This window comes from Gorilla gorilla, chromosome 6 (genome assembly GCF_029281585.2).
Source record: "Gorilla gorilla gorilla isolate KB3781 chromosome 6, NHGRI_mGorGor1-v2.1_pri, whole genome shotgun sequence".
Lineage (NCBI taxonomy): Eukaryota > Metazoa > Chordata > Mammalia > Primates > Hominidae > Gorilla > Gorilla gorilla.
The window spans coordinates 22,821,606-22,833,609 of NC_073230.2; the positions used below are offsets into that span (position 1 = coordinate 22,821,606).

Here is a 12,004-nt window from a genome sequence, read left to right on the forward strand (position 1 = left end):
AAGGGGATAGACTAGAGAAAAACAGTATACCCTGTACATTGACTTGAAAACTTTCATGAAGAACCTAAGCTAGATCTAATTTGTGCAAGTGGCACTCTCTGCTGTAAGAGTCGACCAAAATATATTGATTTTGTTACAGAAGGTTTTTTTCAGCAGGTTTATTAAAAACCGCCAACATGAAAATATTAGTTACAAAATTGTAGTGCCCATAATGTTTTACAGAGCATGGCATTCAGGCGAATTAAAAACCATAAAAATGTTTCCAAATTTATATTGGATACTCTCAGATGTCCTGTAACTTGAAATAAATCATCAAAGTAATCTGTGTTCAAATGTATCTGCAGTAACTTTATTACATACCCTATTATAAGACCTTATTGAATATTCAAACTGTTTTTGTGTGTTTATTATTCAAAAGAAGCATTGGCTTTTCAATTTTAGTTTGTAGAACATGCTAGTGCAATACATATTTTTATTTCAAACATGTATTCATGATATCACCCCAGGAAGTGGACCCTGGCAGCTGAGGAATTGATTTTTCAAGGATTACTAAACCAAAATCAACATAAAAGTCTGTGGGTCATATCACTAAACTAAACACTATATATTTAAATGTATGCTTTGCAAGTTTCAATAAGAAAGGAATGTGTCTCTTAACACCTTTGTCGTGGCCATCAAATTGCATTCTTGACTCCCAAAGTTATTTATATAGAACTTGCATACATAAAACAAGTAAGTATTTATCTTCTCTAATATATGCCTAAACAGAAAAGACTGTGGGACCACAGCAGGGTCCCCAATTACAAGTCAGCCACAACTTTTCTGTGTGATTATTGGCTACAGTGAATCTGGAAAAAAATATTGCTGTTGGATTTTAATGTCTTTGTATGCTTTTAGACATCCCTGAGATTAGAAAGGCACTACAGAATTTTGCAAATAAACAACCTTTCTTCCTAGTCACAAAGCATGTTCTCAGCAAAGAAAAGCACATGTGGGAAACAAGCAAATGCACCTTTCAAAATTAATTTGTGTCAGGAATGAAGCTGTCTCCAAGTCTAATTTCAGTTTGTAAAGGGTTTCAACACTTGATATTTCTCTTCATCACTATATCTACATGAGTTTCTCATATATTTTTTCATGACAGTAGAGAAATCTTGAGAAAACCATGCTGTAAGTCACATATTTTAATGTACACAATGTCTGGCTACATTTTTACCCAGGAAGCACTCACTCATGCCCAGGCATTCAAATGTTAATGGCCACTATTTCAAATTTAACATGGAGGCTCACATAGCTTAAAATGAGTAAGTCTCCATCTTTTGTTTCTATGAATCAGTATAATTTATTTAGAGATTTTATTTAATACAACTAATAAAAATCAACAATGTGAACTGTACTCAACATTGGTTAGTATATCAACAGTTTGATATTTAGACACAGATGACCCTGGCTTTTCTTTTGGTCTCATTCAACTGTTTAAGCTCTATTAATGATGTAGATTTTAGTTCTATTTGGGGAGAACATATTAAGTTAATATATTAAACAAAGTAGTTAAGTGAGGGGTTATGAGACCTTACGTTAAACAAATATGAAGTCTAAGCATTTTGGTGGTTTGATGTTTAGGTGTGCACCGCCAAGCGTAATGTGGTTCATGCCACAGTTATAAAAGCTTTGGTCCAAAAAGAAATTCTTGGTTTCAAATTTTGTCATTCTGGGGGCTAAAGCCAAATAAACCTGGTACACTATGCAATTTGTTTCATCATTAACTCTAGCACAGGTAAGAAAAACAAACAGTAACTATATGTCCAATCATTACATTTTCAAAAAACTTCTGGCCCCATAGTATCCTAGTTCCTGCATTTGCTTCACAAAATGGAAACAAGAATCTAACTCATTGTTTTCTACTACAATAATACAAGTCGATTTTATGTTTCCCTGTGGCTTATTTTAAAAAATTATATTTGGACTGAGAGCACATACAAACTTGTCTATTGTTTAAAATTGGGGTTCCTATATGGAGAATAATTTGGTTACTAACTTTGAACACACACACAAAATAAATATATATGGACAACACCAATCATTAAAGTTTTAAAATAATGTTAAAATTAAAATGGTTTTTGTTGGTTTAATGTCTGTTTGCTCAGAAACTTGGGATTGCATCCCATCCTTCTGTTTTCCAATTGCTTGGTAGATTTTTCTCCGTCCCTTTATGGGATCAAATCAACAAGGATTCCTAACTATCCTAAATATGTATGCACCCAACACAGGAGCACCCAGATTTATTAAGCAAGTTCTTAGAGATCTTCAAAGAGATTATAGACTCCCACACAATAATAGTGGGAGACTTTACTACCCCACTGACAATATTAGATCATCCAGACAGAGAATTAACAAAGATATGCAGCACCTGAACTCAGCACTAGACCAAATGGACCTGATACAGTCAGAACTCTCCACCCAGAGAGTTCTGGGTGGCAAAATTCTATAGTGCCTTTCTAATCTCAGTGATGTCTAAAAGCATACAAAGACATTAAAATCCAACAGAATTTACATTCTTCTCATCGCTACATGACACATAATCTAAAATCAATCACAAAAATGAAAGTAAAACACTACTCAGCAAATGCAAAAGAACTGAAATCATAACCCACATTCTTTCAGACCACAGCACAATTAGAAATTAAGACTAAGAAATTCACTGAAAACCATACAATTACATGGAAACTGAATAACCTGCTCCTGAATCCCTTTTCGGTAAATGATGAAATTAAGGCAGAAGTTTCAAAGAAGTTCTCTGAAACTAATGAGAACAAAGACACAACACACAACATACCAGAATCTCTAGGACACAGCTAAGGCAGTGTTAAGAGAGAAATTTATAGCACTAAAAGTCCACATCAAAAAGTCAGAAACATCTCAAGTTCACAACCTAGTATCACAACTAAATAACTAGAGAAATCAAGAGCAAAGAAATCCCAAAGCTATCACAAGACAATAACCAAAATCACAGCTGAAGCGAAGGAGATTGAGACATGAACAACCATTGGAAAGATCAACAAATCCAGGAGCTGTTTTGGGGAAAACATTAATCAACTAGAAAGACTGTTAATTAGATTGATAAAGAAGAAACAGAAGATTCAAATAAACACTATCAAAAACAACAAGGAGGTTATTACCAATGACCCCACAGAAGTACAAACAACAATCACAGAATATTATGAACACTTACATGCACGTACACTAGAAAATCTAGACGAATTTCCTGGATACATACACCCTCCTAAGACTGAACCAGGAAGATATTAAAACCCTAAAGAGACCAATAGTGAGCTCTAAAATTGAGGCAGTAACAAATAACCTACCAATCAACAAAAGCCCAGCACCAGACAGATTCACAGCTGAATTCTACCAGAGGTACAAAGAAGAGCTGGTACCATTTCTACTGAAACTATTCCAAAAACTTCAGGCCAATATCCTTGACTGACAGTAATGCAAAAAATTCTCAATAAAATACTGGCAAACCAAATCTAGCATCACATCAAAAAGCTTATCCACCATGATTAAATAGGCTTTATCCCTGGGTGCAAGGTTGGTTCAACATACACAAATCAGTCAACGTGATTCATTACGTTAACAGAACTAAAGACAGAAAGCATATGATCATCCCAATAGATGCAGAAAAAGACTTTAATTCAACACACTTTCATATTGTTCATTTTCAATAAACTAGGTATTGAAGGAAATTGCCTCAAAATAAAAAGATCCATATAAGACAAACGCACAGCTAACATTTTACTGAATGGGCAAATGTTGGAAGCATTCCCCTTGAAACGAGCACAAGACAAGTATGCCCTCCGTCTCTCACCACTCCTATTCAACATAGTATTTTAAGTTCTGGGCAGGGCAATCAGGCAAGAGAAAGAAACAAAGGGCAACAATAGGAAGAGAGGACTTCAAACTATCCCTATTTGCAGACGACGTGATCCTCTACCTAGAAAACCCCATGGTGTCAACCCAAAAGCTTCTTAAGCTGATAAACGACTTCAGCAACGTCTCAGGATACAAAATCATATGCAAAAATCACTGGCATTTCTATACACCAATGACAGTCAAACTGAGAGCAAAATTAGGAATGAACTCCCACTAATAATTGCCACAAGAAGAATAAAATACCTAGGGATACAGATAACCAGGGAGGTGAAAGATCTCTAGAAGGAGAGCTACAAAACACTACTCAAAGAAATCGGATATTGACACAAACAACTGGAAAGCCATTCCATGCTCATGGATAGCAAGATTCAATATCATTTAAACGGCCATATTGCCCAAAGCAATTTACAGAATCAACGCTATGCTTATTACACATTCCTCACAGAACTAGACAAACATTATCATTCTTCACAGAATTAGAAAAAACTACTTTAAAATGCACATGGAACCAATAAAAGAGCCCGAACAGCCCAGACAATCCTAAGTAAAAAGAACAAAGCTGGGGACATAACATTATCCAACTTTGAACTACACTACAGGTCTACAGTAACCAAAGCAGCATGGTACTGGCACAAAAACAGTCACATAGGCCAATGGAACAGAACAGAGAACTCAGAAATAATACTGCACAACTACAACCATCTCTCATCTTCAACAAACCTGACAAAAACAAGCAATGGGGAAAGGATTCCCTATTCAATAAACGGTGCTGCGATAACTGCCTAGCCATATGCAGAAGATTCAAACTGGACCCCTCCCTCACTGCATATACAAAAATTAACTCAGCATAGATTAAAGACTTAAATGTAAAACCTAAAACTATAAAAACCCTGTAAGACAACCTAGGCAATACCATTCAGGACACAGACAAAAACAAAGATTTCATGATGAAGACGCCAAAAACAATTGCAACAAAACCAAAAATTAACAAATGGGATCTAATTAAGCTGAAGAGCTTCTGCAAAGCAAAAGGAACTATCAACAGAGTAAACAGACAACCTATAGAATGGGAGAAAAGTTTTGCAAACTATGCATCCAACAAAGGTATAATATGAAGCATCTATAGGAACTTAAACACATTTACAAGAAAAAGACAAGCAATCCCATAAAAAAGTGGGCAAAGAACACGAACCTTTCAAAAGAAGACATACATGCAGGCCACAATCATATGAAAAAAAAAAAGTTCAACATCACTGACTGTTAGAGAAATGCAAATCAAAACCACAATGGTGTACCATCTCCCACCAGTCAGACTGGGTATTATTAAAAAGTCAAAAAATAACATGCTGGTGAGCTTGTGGAGATAAAGGAATACTTATACACTGTTGGTGGGAATGTAAATTAGTTCAGTCATTGTGGAAGACAGTGTGGAATTCCTCAAAGACAAAGACAGGAATACTATTCCACCCAGCAATCCCATTACTAGGTATACATACAAGAGAATATAAATCATTCTTTTATAAAGTTAAATGCATACATATGTTCACTGAAACACTATTCACAATATCAAAGACATGGAATCAACCTAAATGCCCATCAATGATAGACTGGATAAAGAAAATTAGATAAGTATACACCATGGAATACTATGCAACCACCAAAAACAATGAGGTCATGTCCTTTGCATGAACATGGATGCAGCTGGAAGCCATTATCCTTAGCAAACTAACACAGGAACAGAAAACCAAATACTGCATGTTCTCACTTGTAAGTGGGAGCTAAATGATGAAAACACATGGACACATAAGAGAGGAACACACACTGGGGTCTATTGGAGGGTGGAGGGTGGGAGGAGGAAGAGGATTTTACTATTGGGTACTAGACTTAATACCTAGGTGATAAAATAATCCATACAACAAACCCCTCATGACACAAGTTTACCTATGTAACACTGCACATGTACCCCCGAACTTAAAATAAAAGTTTAAAAAAATTAAGATGGCTTTTCTCAATACGTTATTCAATAATCTCTATAACAACTTTCTGAAAATCTATTTAGCAGGACACATTGCATACACTATTGGATGCCCAGCCAAAATATATCTCCCATTTCTTTTGTACTAATACTGTGCTGATTTTGTCCAGGTATATACGAGGAATGTGCTCGGGGGAAGTGAGTACTACTGTATCCTGAGGGCAAGAATTATACTTGGTATAATTCACTCATGGTTAATTCATGACCTGATGTTATGGGTTTAGTGTGGGCATGTCCTGAAAAATGAGGCATGAAAGGAAGTTCACTCAGAAGAAATGTGTCTCCGCGTGTGTTTTCCTTCTTAAATAAAATGAAATAAAATTAACAAGATGCTCTATAAGTATTGACTTTGCTACCTTTGGTCAAAAGCTGTTTTAAGGGCAGGATGACTAGAGTTATTGCAATTATTTTATGATAACAAAATCCAAAGGAATTAGAGAAGCCCTTTTAGAAGCGCTGCATGTTTGAACTGCTGAAGTAATCAATCCTGCAAACACCTGCCATATTCCGGACAAATTTAATTGAATATTCTGTTTTTTTACAGCAGAAGACACCTAAAGGACACTCCTACCATAGATATCTTAATTAAAATGTTATCCTACAGGCATGTTTATATGTCACTAGGTGTTTATAAATGATTACTTTTTTTGAAAACAAGTTCAAATCACGTATTTATGTGTGATAACATCTATTGTTATATAGATCTAACATTTGTTATTTTTGCCTACTTGAGCCTATTTGCCTTTTTCTATAATCTATCACCTCAATTTTTTTTTTCAAGCCACTCTGTTCTTCTTCATAGACCATGAGGATCCTGTGTAGTTGACCCTGCCCTCCCATTCGTAGGCTGGGTACATAATCTAGGACCACATACATAGATTCGTTCAGTGATGTACACATAAACTAAGCCACAACATCAGGCTCAATTTGGGTATTTTCACTTGTGGGGTTCTTTGAATGGCAGTATTTTACCTAGAGCAAGTTGTTAGCCATCTTGCCACCATGAAGGGTCATAGTTTACAGGAGAATTTGCACTCAGAAAAGCATAGCTGTAGGAAGTAAAGAAGATTCCTGATGACATTATTTGCCCTCTTGGGTCCAGCACTGTGTAAAGAAGCAATAGTCCCAGACTTTTCAGTTACGTTAGTTAATAAATCCACTCTGCGTTGAATTTCTGCCATATACAATAAAAAAAAGTCCCACCTAACACTCCTGCCTAAAAGTCCTGCTCAGGACCTATTTCAAGAAACCTCCTCTCCTTATAATTAACTATATAAATCATACAGAATATATAGAACTGTTACAGTGGCATCTTCATACTTAGATTATTACACTGGTACCTAAAATTAAAATAATTCCATAGGTCTTATATTGAAATTATTGATAATCCTAGATTAATTTTTCAGCATGTATTATTTATTAATTTCTTTTATTTATGGAGTTTTTAACTAGATAGACTGATGCCTATCAATAATACACATTGTTGTTTGAAAATGATTTATTATTCTCTGTATTCACTGAATGTTAATCCTATCTTTATTCATTTAGGTTTTTTTCCTGGATTGTTGTATTTTTCTTTTTAGGCTTTTTCAGAGTTCTTCATATCTGAAGATAACATCTCTTCCATGTTTTTAATCTGTTTATCTATTGGCTTTAGCACTGTGTAATGGATGATTAATTTAGTCCATCTATTTTTTTTTTTTCGTTTGTTTGAGACTGAGTCTCGCTCTGTCCCCCAGGCTGGAGTGCAGTGGTGCGATCTCGGCTCACTGCAAGCTCTGCCTCCCAGGTTCACGTCATTCTCCTGCCTCAGCCTCCTGAATAGCTGGGACTACAGGGCCCGCCACCATGCCTGGCTACTTTTTTTTGTATTTTTTAGTAGAGACGTGGTTTCACCGTATTAGCCAGGATGGTCTCGATCTCCTGACCTCGTGATCCGCCCACCTTGGCCTCCCAAAGTGCTGGGATTACAGGCATGAGCCACCACGCCCAGCCTCAATTTAGTCCATCTTTTAATGCACTAGTTTAAGCTGCTATGTAAGCCATTGAGTGTTGCATGCTAGTTATATTTTTCTATTTTAAAAGTTTATTTTAATTACTTTAAAAATGACAGCTAGGACAACTATCAGAATATATGTTCAGTTGCCTCACTGGATTCATATATTGTCAACATTTTTAACTCCTTAGGGGTCTTTCAATTTTTGCTAGCTGTTCTGTGCATTTTAATAATTATATTTTTGTATATTTTATCCATCAATTTTAAGTGTCCTATACACCTTAAAGAATAGGAGTATCTTAACCACCACTTTGCTACACCTGTTTCTTTCCAATATAACTATTATTCAGAGTTACCATGTAACTTTCAACATTCCTGATTCACTGAGGTTTTTCATGGGGTGCTTACTTTATTGGTAACAAGGTATAAAAAGAGCATTTTTTTAAACTCACCTGTGATTCTATTTTCTACTTCACCTACTTACAATTTAGTTACCTTACTGCTTTCATGTATCTTTTTGAGCTACTGTAAATTTTTAATGAATACAAATAAATCTATAAAACAAAATACCCGTTTTTCTTTTTTTTATGCAATTTACAACATATTTTTATACACCTTATGTTATTTTTGCTTTTTCCAAAACCTAGGTAGTATGAGTATTCTTTTGTGGCCAAAAAAATGATCCCCCAAGTGGCGATTCCTGAACTAAATCCTGGTCTAGTGCTCTTCTATTTGCACCAGACAAATTGGAATATTCTGAATGTTTCAGAAATGTCAAACTAAAGGAATTAAACTCTACACTGCAAACCCTTTAAATTCTATCAGGGAATTCTCTAAAGGAAGGTAAATATGTTGAAACTGATGAAAAGTATGATTTCCCACACATTTAATTCTGACTTCTGAAGTATTTTTATTGTAATTGTTATGAAATTTGTTTATGGCAAATAATTTCTTATTTATCACACCGATTAACAGCATACCACTTGGTGAACATTCTGCACAGAAGCATTTTGGATAGAATTAATTCATTTACATTTAGTAGTCCAGAAGATTTGTTTTACCTATTTAAATGTGAGACATTGCCAAAATTACAGCAGACAACTAGAGAATATATGACAGCCTTAATATGGGGAGCTTATTTTCATTTTCAAACAAAGTAACAGATAACGTTCTCACACTATTTAAAATGGATATTACTTACAGCTGTATCTGCAAAGGTCTCTTCATAAAATGCCAACATCAGAGCAAAGTGTACAACTGTATATATCTTTAATAGCCGAGATGAAGATGATGAGAAGGGAACTTCTTTGCCAGTGACCTAGGTAGACAAGAACCATTTCCTTTATATTGCTCCAGACTTATTTTTCTTACTGAAATTCACACTAAGAGATATTTGAAAAAAGTATCTGCTATTTTTTTAAAAAAAGACAAACATCATTTTTAAAAATAGAAACATGTCTAAGTTAGGAGACTTTCTCATTTTGAAAGCATTACAATTATGATGTAGTCTGCCTTAAAGAGCACCATAAGAACTAATTCAGCAATATGTGCAAATAATAAAGAGAGCCAAAATGCATGGGATGGATCTTCCCTATTTGATATGTTCACGATCATATCTGGCGGCAAAAGCAAAGTAAAAGAAAAAACAGAAGGTGCCAGATGTGGTGACTCACACCTGTAATCCCAGCACTTTGGGAGGCCGAGGCGGGCGGATCATTTGAGGTCAAGAGTTCGTGACCAGCCTGGCCAACTTGGTGAAACCCCATCTCTACCAGTAATACAAAAATTAGCTGGGCATGGTGGCACACATCTGTAATCCCAGCTACTCAGGAGACTGAGGCAGAAGAACTGCTTGAACCTGGTAGGCAGAGGCTGCAGTGAGCCAGGACTGCATGACTGTACTCCAACTTGGGAGACAGTCCCCCCAAAAAAAAAGAAAAGAAAAAAAAAGAAGGTGATCTTGGCAGTGTAGGTAATCACGCTTCAAAGAAAAATACTATTTTACTGGAAACAAATTTTCTAAAGTTATTTATTGGAAACTTTGGAAAAGTTTTTTCCGATAGCCTACGTTTCTACTCTAGCATTTAAGTTTCCCCGAAATGCTATACATCTATTTTTTTTAATGCAGACTCCAGCACTCATATAACTTTAAAATACGGTACTCACTTTGAGTTATCTATTGACAAAATGAAAAATAATAAATCGATCATAGCAAACAGCTTTTTGGAGTTGAAATATAAAAATTATTTCACCTATATGAAGTTGGTGGATTGTTGCACAATGAATTGTGAACATAAACGGAAGTGGGAAACTTATTCCTAGCGGCTTTGGTAACTGAATGAGAAAATGTCATTATTTAGATTAGGATTTTTTCAAAATAACAGTATTTAAATAAAACGTCTTATTTCCTTGAAACATCACAGGCTAACTTTTGTACACGTAGCATCATCCCTGAAATTAAGAGTAGTTTACTCTTCTTATTGTTTCTGCATTACTATACATTTGATAAGAAATCACAACTTATATTCTAAATGATTAAAAAGAAGCTTCTCTTTCTTCCCCAGAAGAGTAATTTTGGGTTAAAACTGAATTTTTCATTTGGGTTCTGCTGTTTTAAAGATCTTTTTTATTTTTGGTTTTCAATGTGGTTTCTGCATTTAATTCTTCTACTCTACTATAAAATGAATATAGTTATGGTTTGACCCAAAATCCACAGTCTTAATGTGACTTCAGATACATCTGTTCTGGGGGCCTCAGTTTTTCATGAGTGGAGTTAAGTTTAGACTGGCTCATTCCTAAGGTTCCCTCCGTCTCTAGTGTGCTAGGACTCTGTCTGAGCCGCATGTATTTGTGAAGTTATGCCCTACACAAAGGCAGGCGTTCAAGTCGGTATGAAAACCAGCCTCTGCAGCACTGCTCCACAATCTGTGCTCGTAGGTAAAAGGCAGTGTTCACCTGGGAGAAGGCACTCCTTTAATTGGCACATAGTTGGTGGATACTCATTAAGTTATGCACCACAGGACTGCATCTGACCGGGGGAACATCTTTCTACAGATTTGCATGAAAACAGCATATGTACAGGCTGGCTGTAGACCTGACAATATGAGACAATCTTCACCATCTCCAATTCTGTGAACTCTATTTACCTCTGGAATTTCTTCACTGAGACCAAGTCTTGGTTTACCTGGACCCCATCCTGGTCCCTTAAATATGACAGAAAACTTATTGAAGAATCCAGGTGTGGCCCAGAATGTAGTCCATATGGAAAATAAGTGATGGAACTAGAAAGAATAAAAAAAGAGCTTATTTCACATAAGATAAATAGGAAAGATTAAATACCAAAAGTTATGTATATTATTTTATTGTTCAAGGTAATTTACATATTTAAAACATGTTATGCCTGATTAGAGCAACAGAAATGTGTAATTGCATTCCATGCTGTATTCTATGCACTGTATACCATTAAGTGCGTTGCTGTCAATATTTCTAAAGTTCAATAAAATTATAATTTTGAAATGTAAAAACATGGCAATTGTTTAGACAATTAGCAAAGTAGAAAAAAAATGATTTAAGAGGCTTTGCTTCCAATGGAATTAACTAGCACCCTGTGCACTCAACATCCCTCCCTAATGACACATTTTCTTTTTTTTTTTTTCCAAGACAGAGTCTCGCTCTGTTGCCCAGGCTGGAGTGCAGTGGAGCGGCTTTGGCTCACTACAACCTATGCCTCCTGGGTTCAAGTGATTCTCCTGCCTCAGCCTCCTGAGTAGCTGGGATTACAAGTGCCTGCCACCACGCCAGGCTAATTTTTGTAGTTTTAGTGGCGACGGGGTTTCACCATGTTGGCCAGGCTGGTTTTGAACTCCTGACCTCATGATCCACCCGCCTCAGCCTCCCAAAGTGCTGGGTTTACAGGCCTGAGCCACCATGCCCTGCCAATGACACCTTTTCTAAGTGTTGCTCAGTGGATACAAAAGTTGAATATGATAACATATAAAGATTGCATATCTGTTTAAAAATTTAAAATCTAAATTTCTATT

General features: G+C 35.8%; 1 protein-coding gene across 1 annotated transcript in view; it reads right to left on the reverse strand.

Moving 5' to 3' along the window:
* The window catches only part of AGMO (alkylglycerol monooxygenase), a 409,277-nt gene that overhangs the window by 176,853 nt on the left and 220,420 nt on the right, over window positions 1–12,004 (reverse strand). The window contains exons 11-12 of the mRNA XM_055347366.2: window positions 11,111–11,245; window positions 9,166–9,282 (exon numbers count right to left, since the gene is read on the reverse strand). Coding sequence (XP_055203341.1) covers window positions 9,166–9,282; window positions 11,111–11,245 — 252 coding nt within the window. The remainder of the gene's footprint in view (window positions 1–9,165; window positions 9,283–11,110; window positions 11,246–12,004) is intronic.